At 44.8% G+C, this 25,712-nt stretch overlaps 1 protein-coding gene across 1 annotated transcript in view; it reads right to left on the bottom strand.

The window, feature by feature from the left end:
* The window catches only part of fras1 (Fraser extracellular matrix complex subunit 1), a gene marked incomplete at its 5' end in the record, with an annotated part of 133,067 nt that overhangs the window by 50,744 nt on the left and 56,611 nt on the right, over window positions 1-25,712 (bottom strand). Inside the window, 15 exon segments of the mRNA XM_083673255.1 lie at window positions 595-915; window positions 4,095-4,179; window positions 5,600-5,870; window positions 6,020-6,160; window positions 6,763-6,903; window positions 7,256-7,396; window positions 8,958-9,104; window positions 9,718-9,864; window positions 11,112-11,267; window positions 15,230-15,373; window positions 16,411-16,551; window positions 19,172-19,339; window positions 20,402-20,542; window positions 21,418-21,558; window positions 22,851-22,994. Coding sequence (XP_083529381.1) covers window positions 595-915; window positions 4,095-4,179; window positions 5,600-5,870; window positions 6,020-6,160; window positions 6,763-6,903; window positions 7,256-7,396; window positions 8,958-9,104; window positions 9,718-9,864; window positions 11,112-11,267; window positions 15,230-15,373; window positions 16,411-16,551; window positions 19,172-19,339; window positions 20,402-20,542; window positions 21,418-21,558; window positions 22,851-22,994 — 2,429 coding nt within the window.

The raw sequence follows: 25,712 nt of genomic DNA, 5'->3' as shown, positions 1-25,712 counted from the left end.
ATAATTATCTCAGCCTCTCAATAATAGCGATGATAGAGCTCATAATGTTTGCCTTTATAATGCCCTGGTCTTACGCTTAAGTTATCTACCTAGTGAATTATATCGCATACAATTGACTATGAAAGTCAAATGTCAATATAAAGTTAATATAGAGCAAGTTTGATTGTAACAACTAGTGTCAATATACAGTAGAAAAAGTTTGATCCTCAGGCAAATAGGTTTTGGTAAAAACATTTTTTTTTTTTAACTTTTTTTGTTGTTGCAAAAAACAAGCCATTCATTATAACAAAACATAGGCAAGCAACAAAGTAAAAAAAAAACATGTAGGAGGTAAGACAGTCCGAGAATTAAAGCTACAACATGATAAGATTCAGGGCTATCGTTGGCTCTGATGTCATTTGCTGTTTGTGCGGTCGGCCGTTTTCGCTAACCCAGAAGTTGCTAATGCTAACAGTTTGAAATTACGGTTAAAGTTAGGAATTGGTTAGGGTTACAGTTAGGGTTAAGGTAAGGGTTAGGGTTAAGAAGACGGGTTAAAAATTGCTGTGAATCAAGGCCTGTGTTATTCTTGAATAGTGATATAGTCCGGCCTACCTTATGGGCGATGTTGACCTGTAGGAGAATATTCTGGTAGCTGTGTCCATCATTAACCTGCAGCAGCATTCCGTCTTGTTCCCCTTCCGATCCATCATGGACGTACTGCAGCTGTTCCCGTGACAACTCCTCCAGCTTGAACTGTGTCAGTGCACGGTCACCATGGAGACGGGTCAGTTGGCCATGTTGGGGCGGGGCCAGAACCATGACCAGGACATCCTGGGCGTTGTCTGGGTCCTCAATCTGCAGGACCGATTTAGAGATGGCCGCCGTCTCCCCTCGGTCCACCAGCAAAGGATTGTGGGTCACAATCTGTGGAGGCTACGTGATATAGAAGAGTGGAAAGTACGTGGGGTCAGCTACTGTCCCATTTATTGAATTAGACTTTTTTTTTTTTAGATAACAAAGTACCATTAACAATAAATTGGCCCCAAGTCCAGAGTAAACAACATTACAACTCTTGTAGGTGAAAACGGAGTTTAAAGTGGAAAACCAGAAAATGAGTCACTCATCAGAGGAATGAGATAGAGATGAGGTAAAATCCATTTCAATCAGAGCTAATTTACCAAACTGAATGATAGATAATGGAATTCAGGAGGACGCAATACCAACAGAAACAGAATGGGCTCAGACGGTAAAAAAGGGCAATGTTTCAACACTTTACCACTGATTGTAAAAGTGGAGGGAGGGCTGAGACATCCCTGAGGGGCCCCAACTGTCTATGAAAATAAATATTTTCACACAGGGTGAAACATGGCCTATCGTCTCCCGCTTCCAATGTATGTGAAGATAAAAAATAACGAGAGGTTAAGCTCCGTCTCCCCGAGCCCTACTTGGATCTACCTGAACTGCTGCATACCGTCAAGGATAAACAGAGTTTAGAAGCGTAATCTCTCTTCCACACTCATTTAAAGAGTGTCAAAACAGGAGACCACCTACAGTGAGGTAGGGCCTGCTGTGTTTGAGAGTCAGGCACAGGCATATACAGTACACATAAAAAAGAACCCAATTCAAATGGCTATAGCTCATTTCTTTTTTCCCTCTGTCAAGCATTTGTTAGGAGCGAGCAGTGGGGGGATACAGAGACAATGATACATGGTCCGTCCTACAGAGGTGTACGGCGCAACTCTGCGCAAGGCTAAATCAAGCGTGGTCGACCCAGCCGCAGAGCTCTGTACTGCAGTTCAGGGCCCCTTGGCTGATATAGGGCTCCATTTTGGCTCTGGTCCAGTTCTTTTAGCAGAAGCTTGAGGGACCTGCTACTGGCTTTGACACAAACGAGAAAGAAGGATGACTTGCTAAGTCTCATCCGTCCCGTCCCCTACAGACCTCTGGGGAAATTGATATTCACCGTCCTGTCAAACCCAGCATAAAATACAAGGGAGGGGGGGGTTATCAGGGTCTCCCTCATCTCCAAGTAAGCTACAGGGAGCTGGCCCCAGGACCACTGCTAGGTCCTGGAAGACTGCAGAAGCACTTTATCTCTGACAGCCAGGCGACTCACTCACCCCTTTTGTGGCTGGGGAGTCTTGCTCCGGCTCAGAGCGTAGGGAAAACAAACCCATTGGATATGCTCGCTGTCAATTGGGTGGCTACTGCATGCTACAACATGGCAGTTCGCGAAGCTATAAGACCCCCCAGCCACTTATGAAATCCCCTGACACACACACACACACACACACACACACACACACACACACACACACACACACACACACACACACAGGCAAACTTTTTCCGTGTTTAAAGACGAGGGAACGATTCCGGTTCATATTTAGGCTGTCAGCACCTTGGCCCCTCAGCACTCTATCATACTTAAAGGAGGATGAAAAAAAAAAAATGTATGTTGGCTTCCTACAGTCGTTTTCGTGTCGTTTTCATTTTGGACCGGATTCAGGAGCAAGATGGCAGAACGGTTGGTTTCTGAAGTCAATTTCCCCCCTGGCTGTGAGCCTTGCCACTGCGCTATTACGCTACGACAGCTAGGATCCTCAACTCCCTTTGGAGAGAGGCATAGAACAGACCACCCCTGGGACACAGCGTGACATTGCCAATATCCTGGGTTTGACAAATGATTTCAGGCCTGCTTATCATTCCACAAAATGAATACAGATAGGTGGGGGTTGGGGGGGTCCAAACTTTTGGAGGACATCCAAACTCCTTTCACAACTTTTGGACTTCTAACATGTACTGTATGGGGTATTCAGAAAATCTATTCTGAGGTACAGGAAAATGTAATTTGGGTATAGTACAATGTATCATTCATCAGTATAGAATGTCAGAGTAGAGATCTGCCAAATTATAGTGCCTTTCTTATAGACCCTAGACAGACAGACAGACAGACAGACAGACAGGCAGGCAGGCAGGCAGACAGGCAGGCAGGCAGGCAGACAGACAGGCATGCAAACAGACAGACAGACAGACAGACAGGCAGATATGCACACAGACAGACAGGCAAGCAGACATGCACATGGACATGCAGACATGCAGACATGCAGACATGCAGACAGACAGACGGACAGACAGACATGCAGACAAACAGGCAGGCAGGCAGACATGCAGACAGGCAGACAGCACGCTATCTCCTGCCCAGGCTACTTGAGTTTCACTGGGTGCTGTTCAACTCTCGAGGTCACTGACATAGACAAGTCCCCCGAGAGTGCAAATCTCTGCAGGTATTGTAAGTAGCAGAATAGTATGCAGAGCAGGAGACAGGAGGTAACAAAAGAACGAAGCACCATGTCAAAGCTCTGAACAAATCCCCTGCCAATCCTCACTTTTCCATCTCATTAGCAGTCTCTGTGTCAGACAGAACGACAGAGGGGCTCAGGGTACCTGGCCCCCCCTACCTACATGTCCTCCCTACCTCTGCTCAGTCTGAAAGGGCACATTTTTCCGTGGCCTTACTTTCTCAGTCTGTCTCTCTCCCTAACTCTCACAGACTCACATATTCCCTCTATGGTCTACATGCACTCACTCGCTCATGCACGCATGCACACACGCGCGGGCACACACACACATCACAAACTTCCAGAGTCTGACTTACACTGACTTTCTCTCTCTCTTTATCCCTCTCTCTCTAACTCTCTCTTTCTCTCGCACATCCCCTCCCTTGTGAGTATCTCCCCATGTCTTTGACACGGGCAACTGCCTGTTCCACTCCATCACTGTCTGCAGCAGCCCTGGGAAGAGCCAATCAAAAACCTGGCTTTATATCAGAGTGGGTGGAGCACCAGAGAGGAGAGTAAAGATTGGGAAGATCGGTGAGGTGGAAGTGGAAAGTTGTAGTGTGTGGAAGTGTGGCGTAGTCTGCTGTGCTTTGTAATGCGTGTGTGTAAGGATGTTTTGGAGTGTGTGTTTTTTTTTAAATTGTATGTACTTTGTTTAACCTTTATTTTTTTAGGGAAAAACTAAAACAAACAAAAAACCCTGTGACCCAGGCCTCTTTTTTAAGTGTGCTCTGAACAATGCAGTAAGTGTAGTTTGTGGTGTACATGTACCTGCATGGACACCGCCTGGACATGAACAGTTTCTGGTTGGGAGAAGAGCTGGGGATCAGAGACACGCAGGATGAACTGGCCATTCCTGGAACAACACAGACACATACAGATGCTCATTAGAGAGAGAGAGAGAGAGAGAGAGAGAGAGAGAGAAAAAACACTGCGCAATGAGAGAAAATAAGACAGCATGAGAAGAAGAATAGAGGCGACAAACAGTGCGCAAACACAGATGAACAACACAGCTGTTCCTTCATCTCTCTCTGGTTGGCTTGGTGACTAGTATCCTGAGGTGAAAATAGATGGAGCGGGCCTTTAGTCTGGAGGCTGGGGGACCAGGGGGAGTCTGGGAGAGAGAGAGACCAGGGAGGCTGTAGAGGCTAGGGGAGTCTGGGAGAATGAGGCCAGGGAGGGAATAGAGGCTAGGGAGACCAGAGAGAGAAAGAGAAAGAGAGAGAGAGAGAGAGAGAGACGCTGAGAGAATGAGGCCAGGAAGGGAGCCCAGAAGTTAGTCATTAGCTTTAATCACCTCTGTAGGGCTGGGGAAGAGAAGACAGGGCATCGCCTCCTCTCACCTCTCATGTCAGCATCATCAAAGCAAGTATCATTACCCAGAAATCCCTGGGTGCAGTCTACAGTATGGCATACAGCCAAACCATTACCCAGCGATACAGAGACTATTTGGGTTGTTATTACGGCGTCATACTGTGCCATCAGATATCGTTACGTAATCAACAACATTATGTCGTATTTTACTTGCTTTTGCAAATGTAACCGTAACCGCCGTCCCGTTAATCTCTGTAGTCTCGTTGCACCTTATTATTCCTTTTGCAGAATTTGATTGCTTTTTTTCATGACAATGAAATTCCAATAAAACTCCTCAATTACTTTGAATTACTGACAACAATGTGCGATGAGTCACCACTTTATTCGTCTTTCGAGGCTATAAACTATAATTTAATTCAAAATGTAGTCTAGTCTACAGTGTAAAATGCAGAATTAAAGTAAGGCAGAAATATGAGCCATGTTTCCAGGCCAGACTTTATGCACTGCCTCTAAACGACTCTGATATTTTTGGAGGATTAATTATAGATGAAGGACTTCTTTAATGAATGCAGGGAAGAAAGAGGAAACTAACTTTTGATCTCACACCAATAAATTGCTCTGGTAAATATTTTGGGAGCTCAAGCTTCCAGCAGGCTTGTGATCTAGTCCTCTGAAGAGTAAGTGTGCCGCTTAGACACACACACACACACACACACACACACACACGCACACGCACACACATGCACACACACACACACACACACACACACACACACACACACACACACACACACACACACACACACACACACACACACACACGCACACACACAAGCACACTCACGCACACACACACGCACACGCACGCACACACAAGCACACACAAGCACACGTACACACACACCATCCTTGAACCATCCTTTAGCATATTCGCTATCCCAGACACTATAAAGTGCACTTACTTGGCGTTCTCCTTGTTGTGGCTGAACCGGACATCTCCGCTCTTCAGCTGGGCCCAGGTGAAGGAGTCCTCCTTAGCCAGAGCTGTCTCCCTGTCCCCTTCCACGCGGACCAGCCTGCCATTGCTGGGGGTCTGGAGCAACTGGAGCAGCAGCCTTTCTGGGGGGCTATCAGGGTCCTGGACAGAGACCAGGCTGAGGCCCAGAGGTCTAGTCCCACCGATGGGGACCAGGAGAGAGCCGTTGATGTGGAGGGTCGGGGTGTGTTTGTTTGCTATGAAGGGGAGAGGTGGATGAAGGAGAGGGAGAGAGAGAGAGGGAGAGGGAGAGAGAAAGAGAGACAGAGTTGATCTCCATTATAAGAGAGGGTGAGAGATCATCTAGCAGTACACTCCTCTATGTTCCGTAGAGTGAATGTTTTACCATGGCAGGTCCTGGTCTTCTTGTCGGCATAGAAACCATGTCCACAGTCGGGAGAGCAGTAGCCATCCCTCAGGTAGGTGGTCTCACGACACACTCTGCACCGTCCAATCCCCTCACACTCCACACAGTCAGCAGAGCATGCTGGGGAAAAAAAGACCAAAACAGTTGAGACGTGACCATTATTCAAGAGACTGTTCTGTTCTCTCTCTCTCAGAAACCAATTCTATGTCAACGTCTTTATTCTCAGAAACCAAAGAGAGAATATGTCTGTATCAAAAGTACATTGTACAAGGCTGACAGATCTTAGTGTACGAAATCCTTTCATTCAATGCCAAACCAATATATCTATTCACATTCATATCGTCTAACATAGCATGTCATCCATTTGATGAATTTGACACATTTGCCCAAACATGACTGAATATGAATCTGTTAAAGTTGAAACATGCCTTGCTGCCCTCTCTGGCCGCACGGTTAATATGAAAACGTACCTATGCTGGGTTTTCTTATAGCGGGAATTGTGTGCATATTCTTGTATACAAACAAAACTAAAAATGGTCAGTAAAGGCCAGTGCTCGACCACGACACCACATTTTAGAAGGCGCTTTGTTTTTGACTGAATTACATGTCCATTAGAAGACTTGTCTGTACTGATTTATCATGGCCATTTAGCACCATTTTAAAGCTCAAATGAACATACTGGACCTTTATGTTGGCTTTCTACTGTATGGAGATTCCCTTACGTGTACAGAGCTGCACAGAAGCATCCAGAAAGTATTTCCTGCCACACTCCAGCACACACTGGCCTTGTAGAGTGGCATAGGGGGGCTGGCATAGCCCACACTGGCCAGGGCCCTGGCACTCCTCACAGTGGTCGTCACAGCCTGGCACAGAAGGAGACAGAGCACACATACAGGCAGTATGAGTCTGGCTGCCAACACGCTGGCACTGACACTGTTGTATTGGCAGAGGGCACTGCCAGGCTCCTCTTCAATGGAGGCTGGCACTGGAATAAGGTATGTTTGGATTGAATATGGGAGATAAACAATGTAACTCTACTGTGCCAGCTTTCGATTGACAGAATGTGAAAAGGGAATATGCTAATCATTCCGAAAATTGTCACAAGTACTGTATGAAGAGAGAAGTCTAAAATGTCTACACTCATACTTTGCAGATTAAGTTAAACAGACAAAAACATTCAATTAAGAAGTCAAATGATAACATTCAGGCACTGACTCTGGCATCTTTCTCCCTCCTGGTAGGACCCCGGGGAACAGCCTTGGATGCATACGCCCCCTTGGAGCACGTATCCCTCCATGCACTGCAGGCAATCGGTCCGCAGGGGCCCCTTACAGGCATTGCAGCTCCAATCACATTCTGAGAGAGAGAGAGAGAGAGAGAGAGAGAGAGAGAGAGAGACAGAGAGAGAGGGATGAGAGAGAGACAGAGAGAGAGAGAGAGAGAGAGAGAGAGACAGACAGAGAGAGAGGGATGAGAGAGAGGGGTGATGAGAGTGAGAGACGCACAGATAAGAGACCAGAGAGGGGAAGAGAGAGGGTAGGAGAATGAGAGAGGGTGGAGGATTCAGAGAACAAAGGATAGGTAGGAGAGAAAGGGGGGAAGAAAGACAGAAAGTTTGATAAAGTCAGAGAATGAGAGAGAGAGAGAGAGAGAGAGAGAGAGAGAGACACACACACACACACACACACACACACACACACACACACACACACACACACACACACACACACACACACACACACACACACACACACACACAGAAACACAGAGACACAGAGACACACAGAGAGGCAGAGTGTGGCCCTTTTGTAGTCTTCTGACCCATGCTTGTCAGAAAAAAAATGTCAACCTAGTCAATGAAGTCACAGCATAAGTTGCAGGGGGTCAATCAGCTCACACCTGACTCACCATGACCCCATTTCACATTCATGACAAACTGTAGGTGCTGCACGCAAACTCACTCCCACTACCATTCCATCCTCCAACCAACATATGACTAATCAACAACCATCAAATATGTGATGTCAATCCAATCCAACATAGCAACAGAGCTCCATCGTTTTCATTGTTTTTGACGTTTAAAAACAATACTGTCACGACCATTGTACAACATCAGCTTTGACTGTTGCACCACTGTGACACAATCTCAAATGCCCAGAGGGTATCTCTGGCATAAACAAAGTCACTACACAATCCTTCTTGCTTCAACTTGTTTCCATTGTTTGTGTGAGAAGCTCAACACACAACCTCCTCATCTCCAATTCTGATTGTCCTTACAGCAACATTCCCATAACCTAGCCAGGCAGAATAATTACAACAACAACAACAACAGCAGCGGCGGCTATAGCTAGCATAGCTAATGGAAGTCCTGCTTCAATCTATGCGGCGGTTCACCCAAGGTTCAGAGGGACTTTTCAGATAGCTCGGGGGATAAACAAGAGTGCTATTGACTAACTGCCGGTGGGACACCTGCTGAGGTGTAAGGCAACAGCTGCCCTCTTTCTCCTCCATGCCGCTAGCCTGTCTCCCAGGAAATCAAATTCCTCTCCCGCACTAGCGGTTAGCGTAGCCGTAATCCTGTATAAGAAGTGTGAAGTGGATGGCTTCTTTGGGAGCGGGGTTGCTTAGAGGTCCAATACTAGGGAAAATCTCATTAAGATGCATTTTTTTCTCCTCAGATAAAGGGCTTGGTGCAGTGCATTTGGAGTACGGAGTAATTTCCTGTTTTATCAGTTCGGACATGATTTCGGCTTCATGTAACCATAACATAACAGAGAGTGAATATGAAAACTGCTATTTAATCTTTAATTCTATCCTAATCCGATCAAATCCTGATGTAGGCCTACAGTATAATCACTCCGGTTCTCTCCTGGCCCACATCGGTGCCATGAGTGTTGGGCGCTGTGCCCCCATTTACCTCTGCATGCCTGGGTGGTGGTGTTGAGGTAGTATTGGTGGGCACAGCTGTCATACTGGCACTCTCCAAACAGCAGCACCTTGCCAGGGTCTCGACAGGACGTACACACTCCCGCCCCGTCACATGTCAGACACTGGCTGCCGCACGCTGTAAAACCACAGAGAACAACCGTTAGATATACAGCAGGGGAGGCTGGTGGAGGTAGACATCGGAGGATGGGCTCATTGTAATGCATGGAATGGAGTGAGGAATGGTAGCAAAATACATGAGGAATGGTGTGTTTCATACCATTCCTCATTCCATTCCATACATTACAATGAACCCATCCTCCGATGTCTAGTTAGATATACAGTATTAGATATATCTAGTTTTCAGTGGTCGGCCATATTTCACCAGATACTTCCGACTGCCAACTACGGAAGAACAACATCTTCAGGTCAGAGACAGAAGTACAGTTCCTTTCCCGTTTCCTCGATAGAGTGTGTAATAATGTTATCCTTCAGTAGATGTTTGTTTCTTTTTGTGGGATCTTCTGAATTTAGTTTTTCGTGGGTGTTAGAGAGTCACTTGGCCAATCATATCACTCTGACTGCTCATAAAGATAAGATCAAAGAACCTCCGCTCTAGCAAGACTTGGAAATGTAGTATTTTAAGTGTGTGTGTGTGTGTGTGTGTGTGTGTGTGTGTGTGTGTGTGTGTGTGTGTGTGTGTGTGTGTGTGTGTGTGAGGGAGTGCTGCTAAGGCAAGAGCACATGCTTACCTCGACACACCCTGTCACCATCGGCATAGTAACCCAGGGGACAGCTGGGGGCACACAGCCCTGAGAGCAGCAGGACCCAACCGGTGGGGCAGGAAGTACAGGACAGAGGCCCCTCCCCACTGCAGCCCTCACAGGAAGAATGGCATCCTGGGAGAGAAAAAATATACATGTAACATTGTAACGACCAACTTAAGAGTTTAAAAAGGTGTACATCGAGTGGAAATGGCTAGCATTCATATACAGCTAACATTTCCGAAATTAATTTGTTGGTCCAGCTCTATTTAAATGCACATAATTATTATAACGCAGTACCACATCGTGTTTTGTAGCTGTGTTTTATAGGATGATAAATAGCATGGTAGCGACTGTGTTTTATAGGACGATAAAGTCACATTGTAGCTACTGTGTTTTATAGGATAATAAAGTAGTATTGTAGCTACTGTGATTTAAAGGATTACAAAACATGATGCGGTACTTTATTATAATAATTATGTGCATTTAAATGGGAATTGAAATTGAAGACTCTTAAGGCACATTCACTAGAACCAATGAATAAAATCATTTCATTCTACCTCAGCTTAAATCAATACAGGGAGTAACATATTATTGAAAAGCCTAATATTGCTTTTCCCTCTCACCTCTATTGTCTTTGGCATCTCTCTCTGGCAATCTGACAACACTTTAAAACACTATTTCTGTTCCCTTCTGACATGTCCTGACCTTGTTTACACCTGCTCCCCCTGATATGGCGCTCTAAGGTAAAAATGGATCCTTGCTTGTACCGATAGGTATCAGCCAGACACAAATCTAATATCGACAGAACACTCCATCTTGAGAACAAGAGAGAAGCAAATGCACCGCCTCCATACCCCTGGTCTGAACTAAAACTTTGAAAGCACAGACGAGCACTATCGAACAGTCTGCGAAAGGGGAGAGTGATTATGGGGCTTTTAAAAGAGATATAGCCATGTTTTACGAGGACTCCAGGGCCCAGCATGGCGAGTGATGGGGGCTGTAGTCCAAATGAGACCCCTGGGCCGAGAGTAAAGCCGAAAGGTTCAAATGCTCATCTGCTGCTTAATCTCTATGGAATGCTCCACTGCCCACTAAGCTAATGCAGTGTTTGAATAGAGGAGAATATAGGGGGATTTACACTGGCTAATGGTGCAGGCAGCTGCTGTCTGGGAAGACTTACTGGAAACTAAAACTACGGTGGGGATAATGAAGATGATGATGGCAAGAATGAGAAGCATGCTTTTTGGTAAGTGTGCTGTAACTCTGTGGAATTCAAATCTGTTTGATTGATGATGAAAATGATGATGATAATGGGAACTTCTAAATAAAAATACAGCCCGTCACGCCCACAGCAAAAGCCATGCAACAGCCAAACTTACTCTTGCAGGCTCCGTGCCAGGCGTAGTATCCTTGGTGACAGTGACGGACACAGTGGTCGCCCAGCAACAAGGTCCTGGGCACCTTACACCAGAGACACACACTTCCTACTCCCGTCTGGAGGTCCGCCGCACAGCGCTGGCACTCCCCACCGCATCCTGGGAAGAGGGGAAAAGAGGACACAGGTTACACACAATAAGACCCCATTAACAGGCCTCACACACACACACACACACACACACACACACACACACTCACACACACACACACACACACACACTCACACACTCACAGACACACACACACACTCACTCACACTCACACACACACACACACACACACACACACACACACTCACACACTCACAGACACACACACACACACACACACTCACACACACTCACACACACACACACACACACACTCACACACTCACAGACACACACACTCACACACACTCACACACACACGCCCAGCACGGACAGAGCACGGTCACCCAAAAAATGTGTGTGATACTGAATGATAAGGAATACCTCCTTTCTTGTTTATCTGATGGTTCAGGGTCGTACTTGGCTGGCAGGGTCGGTAGACACCTTGAGGGAGTCTGTGATGCTCAGATGCCTATCTTGAGAAGAACAACACCAGGGCTTTCTGGGTACAGGCGATTATGCCAGCCAGGTGACGGGGACAGATAAGGAAGGATCCGGAGGGTATTCCAGAGGATGAAAGTGGTGATAAAACATACTCAAACTTTCCTCCTTTAGTTTGAATTTGCATAGAGATGGAAGAGGACACTTATGAGGACGAGGATTGTTTGGGTGGAAAGAGGATCAAATGAAACAGTGAAATATAATATACACGGTGCGGTGCTGTAACATATGAAGGCTGAAATTCAGGGATTGTCTGTCGTATTTGTCCATCATACTCTCTGAGGGGTGTATTACTGAGAACAGTTGCCTAATAGCACTGACTCTGTTTTCACGTTTATGTAATGTTGTTTAAGTATCCTGCTCTTGATCCTCTCCATATCTTTGTGGAAATGATTTATAGTGGAGGGGAGTGGATGAATCAGAGAACCTCTCGTTTTATGTGTGTGTGTGTGTGTGTGTGTGTGTGTGTGTGTTATTAGCATTAATGTGTCAGCATCATGTGGTGTGTTAATTAGCACAGGAAGGCCATAAGCATGAAATGGTTTCACACATATTCGCTACTGTGCCACTCTCCTTCTCTCTCAATGTGGCACCTGCCCGGCTCTCTGTTTGAACTGGGGCCAAAATCTACACACTTAAGACAACAACACTACTCCCTATCATTTCATATCAACACCATATCCTATCACATTATATATAATCAGCATTCCTCCATATAAGCACTGTAAAGACTAACTGACAGTATCTACCCAACAAAAGCACTTACAACACCAGAGATAGAACTAGAACAGCTACCGCATATTGTCTGCAGAGACTGAAATGGGCTATAAAAATAAAATGGTATTGATTGTTACTGGCCATTCTTTTTTGTGTGCTACACTTTAAGTTCTATTGCTCAGTTACATCGTATATGGCAGTATCATTTTGTGTTAGAAAGACAGAGTGTGAAGTCTACCAAATCTGCCTTTACACTGCCTGAAACATATTCTACCAACAAGCAGATATGTTAAAGCGTTTACAACAATGGAAACCCATTTACATCTATAAAATAAGCATTCATTTCTGAAACTGTCCCGTGTGAACGTCACACAGCACTCTAAAGTGTTCTCAAACAAACAACCTCTAACAATGTCTAAAAAAAATGGTAAACACTCAGGCAGGCCATGTACTGTACTGTATATCATTCTACACTTTCAAACTGATACTCATACCATTACAACGAATAGCTTTGGTGTTGAATGCTAAGACAGCTTCAGGGACAGAGAGCAGTGGTTTATATAAATATATGATTGCAATTAGACTATGCTGGTTCTTCCTATTAAAGAGTGAGGCCTGATGAAAGATTTAGAGAGAGATACACAGGAGGGCCCCGTCAAAGATTAAACTGAGCCGGGAGAGATTGCAGCCCATGAATTTATTCCCGCTTGATCCATTAAATATTAAACAAGCGTTTAAGACCTGTTTACCATAATCCCAGTGTAGTTTCAGGGTCACCTTGCAACAGGAGAGAGTCAATTGGCTTTTTTCCTGAAAAGTAGACTGGTTTGGGAATAGCACCTTGGGGCACCCCTACAACTTCGAAAAGGAGGGAATTCTAGTCATGTAGCTCAGTACTGTAATTATGTCTTTTGAGGTCTTGTGGTCCCCCCTTTATCTTCTTAAGAAGCCTCCAGAATATAAGTGAGTCCCCCTTTATCTTCTTGAAAAGCCTCCAGAATATAAGTGAGTTTGTTTTAACCTTTATTTCCTGTATATCCTTCCTCGGTTTAAACAATATCGCTCCACAATCCCTGCAGAATTCTAAAGCCATATGCTGTTGCACAGTGTATATGTCATGTGTAGCTGCTTTAAGATCCTAATAGCACATTTAGTTAAGCTCAATTGAAAGAACTATAATCTGAATACCCCCCGCTGCTAAGCACACACGTCTCTGCTCAGTGGCAAAGATAAAAGATGCATCAAAAGAGAGAGCGGAGGGGGGAGAGAGGGGGGAGAGAGGGAGAATCGTTTTGAGGAAAGCACTAGTGCTATTTGCAGCCTCAATTGGCTAGAATGTCAGAACTAATAATCTAATGTGCGTCGATTGCATCAACCATGCAGTAACTAACTCAGGAGTAAAGAACAGGAGCAGAAGGGGGGGAGAGAGAGACAGCTAATAATAAGCCATCCAATTCCATTTTTTCTGTGTCACCCTAGTGTCATTATAGAGAACATGAACCCTACTCTATTAGAAAGTTGCGTAAGAAGTGAAGGGGGTTTGGGGGGGTTCGGTGGGTATCTGAGGGGGGTGTTTGGGTGGGTGGGTGGGTAGGGGGTGGTGGTGGGGGGGGGGGGGTGATATGAGTGTCAAGCCATGCAGAAAAGATGAACACAGTATTTCAATACCCCATAAGTGCCACAAGGCATCTTTTATTAACATAAAAGTTTGTCTGAGAACAATCAATTTGAGATTGAGGAAGGGGGGGGGGGGGGGGGGGGTTAATTACATTTTCGCCCCCCCCTAACACAACAGTAAAATGAAAATGTAATTAAAATGGATATATTTTTGCTCACTTTTGTTTACATACCCCCTCAACTCCACACTCAGAGGCTGTGTTGGTTCCCTAAGGGGGGAGTGCTTTATCAGCACCAGGGAGTTCAGATAGGTAGAATTAATTTCAAATTCAATCAAGGGAGATAGTGATAGTAAGGCCTGTGCACACGCACATTGAATCTCATATTCCCAATTCATCTGTGTAGGGTAGTTTATCACTTTTCTTTGGCAAAGACACTATCATCTTTTCAAATTAACAGCAAGGGAGAGAGAGTGGATTGGTTATAAATAACCTTTCTCATCACATTGGCAAGTTCTTTCCTCAAGTTTCCTTCCCCTCTGTGACTAAGTTCATTTCAAGGTGTCAATTCTGTAATTTAAAATAACACAGTGGGCTCCACAACACTTTTTTCTCATTCAATTTCATAGACCGAGTCCATGAGATCATGAAAATCATTTTTTGATAGAGTTTTAACCACATTTTAAAGCTATGTTTTGTTTACAATTGCAATGTCACTGTAGCATCCTTAAGGTGAACCTCATTCTCTACATCTTCTGTAATCACAGTTCAGCAGCCGACACCTTTATAAAATGTCTACCCAGAAAACGACTTAACCACCTCCATTTCAGCCCACATTGCCCCTGTATTCCCTACCTTTGGCCTCCATGTGGTCCCACCTGCCACTCATAGGGTTAAACTCATCTTAATGGGTCATAACACAGTGGCTGAAGAGAGAGAATCGTCCACATAGAACCACAACAAAAAGCTTACGCTGTAATAATGAGAATCTGTTTCCTTCCAAAGGGGTCTTCAACAGGTTAACTTCTCACACACACACAGACGCACACACTCACATACTCATACTCACACACACACACACACACACACACACACACACACACACACACACACACACACACACACACACACACTCACCCTCACAGTATCCTGCGGCGTGGAGGTACTGTCCCTCGGGACAGCTGGTGCCACAGTAGCCATTGTGGAGGTTGGCCAGGGGGGGGCAGGCCACACAGTCCGCCTGTGACGGGCCCGAACACTCCAGACAGGATGGATGGCATGCTGGGAGAAGTGGAGGGTCAAAGGGAGGAGAGGAGGAGAGGAGGGAGAGGTTAGAGAGAGAGGAGAGGAGGGAGAGGTTAGAGTACTGTCACTTCAGTTTCACTACAGCTGAACATCAATTCACAGCATTAGTATAATCACCATTGCTTTTAGATAAGCAAGGAGTTCATGTATTTGAATATGAGATAAGGTAATTTTACATATTATGACTCAACAATCTCCCCTGAAGTTGCTAATCTTTGTGAGAACCACTTAAACGTGTGGTCCTCAAGACCCTGTGTGGCACCACCATGCATTCACAGTAGACTGGAGATAACCGAGAACTTTGTATGTAGACGGTCACAAAAGCCAGTTCACTGCAAATGAGGTTGGGGATCGTAAACCAGACTTTGCTAATGAATTGAAGATTAAAGTGACACCAAATCGTGGCCTTTCGCTAATTTCATTAAATTAGGGGAATGAGGAAAAAGCCAAGAAGGGCTGCTAAGCCCCTGTTGGTGATTAACTCTAAGTACCTCTGATTCTTCAAAAGGGAGAGGCTTTGCCCCATACGTGTGAACTGTGGAAATAAATGACTTTTTTGTAGCAACTTAAAATGCATTCTCATCCTAAGCTCTTACAGTAGACTTGGCGAGAATGGTAATTTTCCCTGGAAGAATTCAAGGTAACCCGGTGGGTAAAAACGCTCTGTGAATACCTTTTTGATATGCCTTAATGAAAAAATGAATCATATCAACAAATTGCACAGCATTTCTATGCTAAGGGCGACAAAAGTAGGACTGTTTCTCCGACTGCTCGAAGCTCCGTATTAATTCACTTCAAATGCGTTTTAATCCTGTGTGTTAGAGTTGTTTTATCTTCAGAGTATAACAAATAGGGTATTACGGCAGAGCTTTTCAAATTCAAATTCAGGTACGTTCCTCTCCACTTTCTTTGATTTATGTGTGTGAGGTGGTGGCGTGTGGTTGCCTAGGTAACAAACTGATATACTGCTGTCAATAGCAAGCTGGAGGGTGTTGTGTTAGAAGTGCTCTCACCTTTGCAGGAGTTGTCCTGGACGTGGAAGCCTTGGGGACATCTGGCGACGCATTGGCCATCCTGGAGGATGTAGGGCGGGACACAGGAAGTGCAGTTGTTGGCACTTCCGCCTGTGCACTGCAGACATGAAGTGTGGCATTCTGGGATAAAGGGAATGAAGAGAGAGAAAGAGAGAGAGAGAGGTTATCCCAGAGGGTACAGTACTAGACATCTTTCCATTTCAGCTGGAAAGGAATCAGCATTTGATGTCTCTGTCAGTACACAAACAGAATTTCAGTGATGGAATGCTTTGACAGCTTAGCAGTAACTACTGGTGAGAATATAGGACAACAGGAGAGTTATCATTGCATTCAGACTGGCTATAATCACAGTGTGTGTGTGTGTGTGTGTGTGTGTGTGTGTGTGTGTGTGTGTGTGCCTGTTCTCTCCTCTCCTTCACTGTGCTGTACATCTAAGCCTAGTGTACACACCCCTGAGTTAGACTGGCAGTAGACAGCCTGTCTCTTACCCTCGCTGATCTCAAGGTTGTGTGTGTGTGTGTGTGTGTGTGTGTGTGTGTGCGTGCGTGCGCACGCAAGTGCCCTTTACACCGCTGTGCGTGTGTACGTGCGTGCATGTGTGTGTGTGCGTCTGCGTAAGTGTGTGAAAATGCCCTTTACGCTGCTCTATGGGGACGTCAGTGTCAGGATAGGGACTTACAGAATCCCTCACAGTGGCATCCGCAGAGACAGCCTCTCCAGACCTTGTCCTCTTTTTGTCTATTCTGGCAGCTTAAGCTGTCAGCAGAGTGAAAAAGGCTATCTATTTCCGTAATTGAGTTTACCCCCTTCTAGCATTGAGCTGGAGGCATATTAAATAGGACTGCTGTCAACCTGCCTTCAGCAGCTGGAAGCGGGAGAATAAGAAAGATAGACACCGACCGGTCGCCTGCATGCGTTCTTTTATTGCATCTCGGATATTCAATTTGTCGCCGGATAGGGAGCGCATATTGATTCCTGCACTTTTCAAAGTCACTCGTTGACTTTATCTGACAAGGGTCCAAAAAAGCATGCAACACCCCTTTTTATAGTGCGCTGATGCGAAATAATCTGATCGTGTTCATGGATGACAGTCCCTGTTGTGTTCTAAAAGGTTTTGAAGGGGTGTTAGGGTTAGGGTTAGGGTCAGTGTGACTGAGTACAACTTCTGGCAGAGGAACCTGAACAGTGTGTGTGCATGTGTGTCTCTGTGTGTGTGTGTGTGTGTGTGTGTGTGTGTGTGTGTGTGTGTGTGTGTAAGATGTTAAGCCCCCAACACTGAGCATCTCTGTCTACATGTGTTGACTATGGAAAAGAGGGATTTACAGGTTGGAATTTCCTCTGCAAGACATCCGATCTGTCACCAGAGCAGAGGTGAGCCTAGCCCCGGCCTCTACCCCCCGTCTGTGTGTGTGTGTGTGTGTGTGTGTGTGTGTGTCTATGCATCTCTCACTCAACAATCTTCACCTGTTGCATGTGGTCCGTCTGTGTGCGTGTGTGTGTGTGTGTGTGTGTGTGTGTGTGTGTGTGTGTGTGTGTGTGTGTGCGCACCGCCCCCACAGACAGTAGCCTTGAGGAAGCATAGGATCTGTCTGAGCATGCTTCAAAACACAATAGGATCCATTGAAGTCCTGGTCATATCAAGCCCTTGTAGACTGCATCTTGACAGTAAACTCATTGACACAGGCTCCCACCCATACCCCCTCTCTTAGCCCCGTGCAAAATAAGATTCAGCGGAGCGCAACGAGTCCAACAGAGGATAGAAAAGTCTCTGAAACCCAGACTTACTCTCCAATTAATCAAGCTCTAATTGTTTCTTAAAGGGCATTCAAAGACAGGCAGTCAAAGATAGCTCAATGGGGCTTCATTTCATTTGGGTTTAGGGTAAAGAAAACAAACAAGTCTGTATGTATTTAGTTTGTGTTTGAATCTGAGGCTCTGGGATGTTATGAGTAGACAAAGAGTGGTTTGCTTAGGGGAACAACATGTTATAGAATGGATTTCCATTTCATTTTCCTCTGTTACATAAAGGGATTTAGAATGGAATTGAATTGAAGGGGGAAGCGTTCATATAAACAACTGAATTAAAACTGTAAGAAAGGGGCAGGATTTTCTTTTCGGAGAAAAGACGAGTACAGTCAAACTCACAGGAAGCTCCACTCAATCCAGAGTTTTTACTCTGCAATTACCACAATAGCTAACTGCTAACTGCCGTCAAATCCAGCTGTCGAGTGATGGTAAACAGGGTGAAGGGTGTGAGTGACTAGCATTTATCTCCAGCTTTGTGGGAAACGGACTTAGCTGATGGGCGTTTTTTGTCTTATAAACACTAGTCTTCCTCCCTGATGATAGCTGGTGAGTGGTTTGAAAGATAGGTTGCAGCGGTGACTGGAAGGGCTAGCAATGCTAGTCAGAGATAGCGGCTATCATTCAACTCTGTTGCTCAGCCACAGATATGGGCACTACTGATATGTGGGGAAAATAAATTAGGTGTCGGAAGAGTACAGTACATACTGTAGGACTTATTTTGGATACATTTCAACACAAGGCTACACTCTTAGAAAAAAAAGCTTGTACCTAGAACCATAAAGACTTTTTCGGCTGTCCCCGCGGAAGAACCCTTTTCGCTTCCATTCTACATGGAATCCATAAGGGTTCTTCAAAGGGTTCTCTCACAGGGACAGCCGAAGAACCCTTTTGGAACCCAAGAGTGCATGTCACGTGACCATCATTGTGTACTTGCCTCTGCATGTGTGTTGTGGGTCCTGGTAGAATCGAGCAAGACATCCAGCCACACACAGTCCATTGTTGACGTGACTGCTCTGTGGCTGGAGAGCCTCCTCTGGCTTGAGACAGCGTACACAGTCTGAGGAGAGGGGACCCACACACGCTCGACAGGTGGGATGGCAGTCTGCGGGGGACAGGGTAACGTGGTTTACTCACACATATTGCCGCATAAAAACACACACACGAGACCGACTGTAGGCACACTAAAAGACAAATGCTTCATCTCACAGATCGGCACACACACTCACTGACTCTCTCCAACTGAGGTATTCCCCCTGGATCTAGCACGCCTGTTATTCAGTTGCCATGCCGAATGTGATGCTGGCTGGTAGAGAGGTAACCGACTCTGATATTCAGATGTGCAGGAATAATGAGATTTAAACATGTACAGATACCTGAGACATCAAATTCATTTATTCGGTAGCCTATTTCTGAGGTGTTTTGTCTGGAGATGCATGAAAAGCAAGACATCGATTTCCCCCTCTCAGCTGTTGGGGTGTGTGTGTGTGTGTGTGGGGGGGGGGGCACACTCGCTCACACACAAAGCTGCAGCAGATGGGTGACGGGGAGCGAAAGGAGAAGTGATATTTTCCTTTTATTTGATGGTTACCTAGCCTCTTTTCACAGGCATTCTATTGCATGAGAAAGCTTCTCCCTCACGGCCAAACTATACCAATGCCGGCACAACTCGGTAATGTCTCCGTACTGTCAGCCGTTGTTTAAAACTCACGGTGATCTAGGAAACATGCTAGACAGCAAGTGAAAGCAGCACGTCTACGAAGCGAGGCTCGCTTGAAGCAAGCTAGAAGCAACTAGTTTTACGCTTCAAGTCTATTTTCTTCAGCAGTGAGAGATTTGCAGAGGCGTAGATGCAGAGAAATAAGCACATGGTATCAAGTATACATTCACAAAATCTCATCCTGAAACCAAGTAGGGAAATGGCAAAAATCACCCTGCACACATTGAAAGGTTCTATTTCAAAAGAGTGGATGCAATTGTTGATGTCGTGTTTGTATAGTCTAGTTTAAATCATTGAAATTGGAGGGGGGGGGGGGGGGGGGGTCGGCAGTCTTTACCAATATTTTGTTGGGGTTGCAAGCCAAACATGCTGAGACTTATTGTGTTAGATAATAGATGTTAGCTGTTGAAAAGGACGGGGGGTGGGGGGGGTGGCGGGGGGTCTTACTGTGGCAGGTACCATCCTGAGGGTAGAGTCCTTCTCCACAGGCCTCCACACACTGGCCTTGGTGGAGAGAGACACCCCTGGAGCACACAGAACACTGGGACACAGAGGGGCCAGAGCAGGCTGCACAGGAGCTGTGACATGCTGAGAGAGAAAGAGAAAGTATTAGATCATGTGTGTGTGTGTGTGTGTGTGTGTGTGTGTGTGTGTGTGTGTGTGTGTGTGTGTGTGTGTGTGTGTGTGGGTGGGTGGGTGGGTGGGTGGGTGGGTGCGCGCGTGGGTGTGTGTGTCTGTTCATACAGTGCCTTCGGAAAGTATTCAGATCCCTTCACTTTTTCCACATTTTGTTGTGTTATAGACTCAATTTAAAATGGATTAAATTAAAAGAATTTGCTATCAATCCACACACAATACCCCCGAATGACAAAGCAAAAACATGTTTTTTGAAATGTCAGTGAATTTATTAAAATTGAAATTCAGAAATACCTCATGTACATAAGTATTCAGACCCTTTGCTATGACACTCTTAAAATAAGCTAAAATGCAAAAATGTCTGATCCACACAGCGTGTAATTGATTCCTATGCATATCAGAGACTCTATAAAAACAAAGATATTAATTCCAAAATTACATGAACTATTATCCTTGCATTAAGATGGACTCAATTCAACTTATTGAGTGATTTGTTGATGACATTTTTGCATTGTAGCTAATTTTAAGAGTGTCATAGCAAAGGGTCTGAATAATTATGTACATGAGGTATTTCTGTATTTCAATTTTAATACATTTATTGTGTATTGTGTGGATTGATGGCAAATTATTTTAATTTAATCCGTTTTAAATTGAGTCTATAACACAACAAAATGTGGAAAAAGTGAAGGGGTCTGAATGCTTTCCAAAGGCACTGTATGTGAAGGTGTGTTTATTAAATTAAAAATAAAGTGAGCATGCTGTGTGTTTTCACATTTATCTGATACCAAAAGACAACTACCGTTGTTTCATTCTGAGGAGACTCTTACCTCTGCACCTGCTGTAGCTGTCTAGATAATGCTGGTCTGGACAGTGGGAAATACATTTCCCATAATGCAGGGCGGAGCCAGGGGGACAGCTCATACACTTGGGGTTGTCAGGGTAACAGGTGGCGCAGGATGAATCACAGGCTGCAATATATGACACATATAAATATGAAGCGCTTATTGTGAAATATATACATCATCAATTGAAAAATGTAATTGTTATATAAACAATATTCAATGTATCATTTCAACAACAGGAAGTATGTGCTTCTGTGTGGAATTTCAGTCAAACATATCTCGGCACTGAACTCAGTAAAGACTCCAAACAAAAGATTCACAATAGAGTCGTACCAAAGACGCAGTCAATATACCCAAACATTCAAAATGCCAACATGTTAGAACGAGTCCACTAAGACACTAACTAAAAACATTTCATACAGTATGCTTGAGGGGACAAGAAAGGCAGCAATCACCACAAGTATAATGGAAACACTAAACAGGAAGAGCCAGGCAAGGGAAGCCCTAAGCTCTCTCAACCTCTGGCATTCTAGAACACTCTGACTATCCTGATTGACATGTTCCTATTCGTTTGACCTTTATCTGGAAGGTTCCTAATGTTCTGCCAAGCCCTAAAGCTGACTAAATTGCATGCTTTTACAGATACTTTCAACATCAGATATATGAAAAGTAGTTCCCTGGAGGCATCTCAGCCTGAGAATAGCTTCACCATTCTATTCCTACAGTACAGTATATAAACCCACAGGGGGGTTGTTTTTGCTGCTTGCTACCACTCTTTTCTTTTTAAATTAGAAACAATACATATTCATGTGGGCTTATTCAAGGAGCTTCAGATCCTCATTAGCAGCTGTGCAGTGTAATTGTGATTTTATTGTTTGTTTTTTCGGTTTGTTGCTAACGCAGTTTGCTGACTTGCCACTCTCGGCATGCTTGGGAAGTTAGATAACTAAGTAAACTCTGGTGGGTTACTAATAAAAACCTAAACAAAGCCTTCACCCCCCAAGTACACCACTAAGAATAGAACTCTCAAACGTAGCACGGTGAGCTGACTTCATTGTCTCAAAAGACTGTGTTAATCAAGCCCGATATGGCAATAAAGAAACATTGCCTAACTTTGTCTATACTTTCTCCTCTTGAGCACAAAGCACTAATACTGGATGATGATGTTGTCGTGACAGACAGTAACATTGGAAGATTTGATGATACCAACAGTGTGCAATGTATATAATAATAAGTCTTCTATTGTATCAATAGAGCAGCTGCTATACACATTAATAACAGTTCCTGACTGCTTATAACAGCCCGTATAAATGAAATGCTAACTGATCTGAAGAAAATGAATGATGCATAGCACAAGGCCGTTCATAGAGAGTGTTTTTAGCTGACATTTTGGTTATTATGTTTTTTATTTTTTTTACCATAACAGGTGCCTTCTTGAGTGTAGTATCCAGGTCCACAGTCTGGCACACAGAGTCCGTCTTTGAGCAAGTGGGCTGGGTCAGAACACGACAGACACTCCTGTTGCCCTGGCCCACCGCACACTGAACAGGACTCATGGCAACCTGACAGAGAGAGAGAGAGAGAGAGAGAGAGAGAGAGGGCGGGGGGTGGGGGGAGGGGGGGGGGGGTTAGGAGGAGAGAGAGAGAGAGAGAGAGAGAGAGAGAGAGAGAGAGAGAGAGAGGGGTGAGAAAGCTCCATTTAGAATCAGAACATAAGGGATTAATCAACCACCTCTTTTTGGTCGCACCCCGAGGGGACAAAAAAACAACTGTAGCAGTGCTATCTAACTTGATGTGAGAAGTTGTGTGGATAGCAGTGTGTGTGTGTGTGTGTGTGTGTGTGTGTGTGTGTGTGTGTGTGTGTGTGTGTGTGTGTGTGTGTGTGTGTGTGAGTGTGAGTGTGAGTGTGTGTGTGTGTGTGTGTGTGTGTGTGCGAGCGTGCGTGCGTGCGCACGAGCGCATATGTGTGTGTGTGTGTGTGTGTGTGTGTGTGTGTCTGTGTGTGTGTGTGTGTGTGTGTGTGTCTGTGTGTGTGTGTGTGTGTGTGTGCATCAGAACCCTCTGATGCTCTGTCCCTATTGTCAGCATGCCAACGGGGAGTAGGAAACAAATGGGATGTTTTTATGAGGGCCAGTAAAACCTGCAATCACAAAAGAGACTTCATAAAGTAAGGGTGAAGAACTAGTGAGGGGGGGGGGGAGATACCATTAGAGCAAGGCAGGGAGTCTTCTTAGAAACACACACACACACACACACACACACACACACCCTGCTCCGTGTGAAAATCGGGGGCAGCTCTCTCAAATCAAATACTCCTCTCTCCGCTCCACTCCGCTCTTGATTGAATGGTGGAGCAAGAACACACACACAGACACGAGCACGCGCCCACACACACACACACACACACACACACACACACACACACACACACACACACACACACACACACACACACACACACACACACACACACACACACAGCACACACAGCACACATAAGGCACCGGATCTGATGGAGACTATCACCACTGTGAGGTTTGAATCCAACCATCCTGCAGAGATCTGAAGCTTACATCACGCCTCACAAAGACACAATTCAGCTTGATGAAATTTTAATCACTTTTTGTTTTTTCTTCCTAACACCAGTGTTTCAGGTTAGATAAAAGCATTGTGCCCTGTTCCGCCTTCGCAAATGGCTTGTAGCCTGTGTGTTTCACATGCATGTCCGGGTATATTTAGCAGCACAGGGGGCAGGTGCTTTTAAAACGCATTCACTATGCCACTGTGATCATACTGCCAGGTCCCTGTGGAGAAGAGGAGGCACTGTGTGTGTGGCAGGCAGAGAATATTGAAAACGCTGAATAGATTACGGAATGAAAGAAACAGATGCGAGGAGAGGCACCATACCTCTTTCCTCTTTCAGGGACTAGCCTGGTCCCAGATCTGTATTGTACTGTATGATCGTGGCTGGCATGACAACAATCGTCTAAGGAGATGGCTCAAGCTGAAACAGATCTAGGACCAAGATATATATATTTATATTTATTTGTTTCCCTGACATCCTTCAGCAAACACGCTGAAATGCTGTCAAATGCTGAGCTAAATGACTAGGAATGGGCCGATTCCATGAGTTCTTCTCCTAATCCCACTCATTCTCCAAAGTCCCCTGGAATCTCCTCTCTTTCATCATAATCTATAAATAGACACAGTAGCAGCCAGACAAAAAAAGCATCAGACAGAGAGAGAGAGAGAGAGAGAGAGAGAGAGAGAGAGAGAGAGAGAGAGAGAGAGAGAGAGAGAGAGAGAGAGAGAGATGATAGCATCAAGGCGAGGAGGAGCATGTTCAATTAGAATGTAATTAAATTAATCATCACTGTTAAGAAATGTTGATAAAAATCACACTCAATTAATGAGGTGTCAAAAGTTTAACTGAATGTATTATTTTAAAGGTTGTGGATTTATGGTGTGAAACTGATGGACCTCTCTCTCTTGCTCTCTTTCTCTTTCTCTCACTGTAACACACACACACACACACACACACACACACACACACACACACACACACACACACACACCCTTCGTCAGCTAGAAACATACGATGCGATATTCTCGCACAGCAATCAGAAAAAACTGAGAACATAACAAAACATTTCAATTTCTCATAGAAAAAGTTACAGCCTACGAGAGGGATTACGCACCCTTCTACTGGCGCTCGCAGACAAGCAATTTATTTTTCTGTTCGGGTGCAAAGCATAAAGTTATCAGATAGAGTAATCCCAGCAGAACATAACCCAAAAATCTTTAAAGCCACACGCTTACAAACTCCCTGTGGAGAATAAATGCACAGTCACACAGTGAATGTAGAATATATCTATCATCCAGTTACTCCAGGGACGATTACAGGCATGTGACTCTATTTCTCTGTATCTATCTTTATCTCTGTCAAATGAGATGGGATTCAGTCACTGAGCTGCAGTAAGCATGGAAAAAGCTGCTTTCTGAAATCTCTCTTTTTTCTTCTTTCCGTGATGCATCATGACTATCGAAATCTACTGTACCTCCCATTTTAGAGGACAATTCATCTGAATAATAATAATAATTTGAATAACAAGGTGTCAAAGTCTTAGTTCTTAGACGCCACCGTTTGGTTGTTCAACCAAACCTACTGGAAGGTAGGCAACAGTGCACAGTGCATATGAATGTATCTGGGCAATGCTTTTCTTTCTATACAATAAATCTTAAAGAGAACAAAACCTCTCCAAGTTTCACTTCTTCGCTGG

The sequence above is a fragment of the Argentina silus genome, assembly GCF_951799395.1.
Source record: "Argentina silus genome assembly, chromosome: 7".
NCBI classification, from domain to species: Eukaryota; Metazoa; Chordata; class Actinopteri; order Argentiniformes; family Argentinidae; genus Argentina; species Argentina silus.
This window is presented reverse-complemented; position numbering and strand designations above follow the sequence as displayed.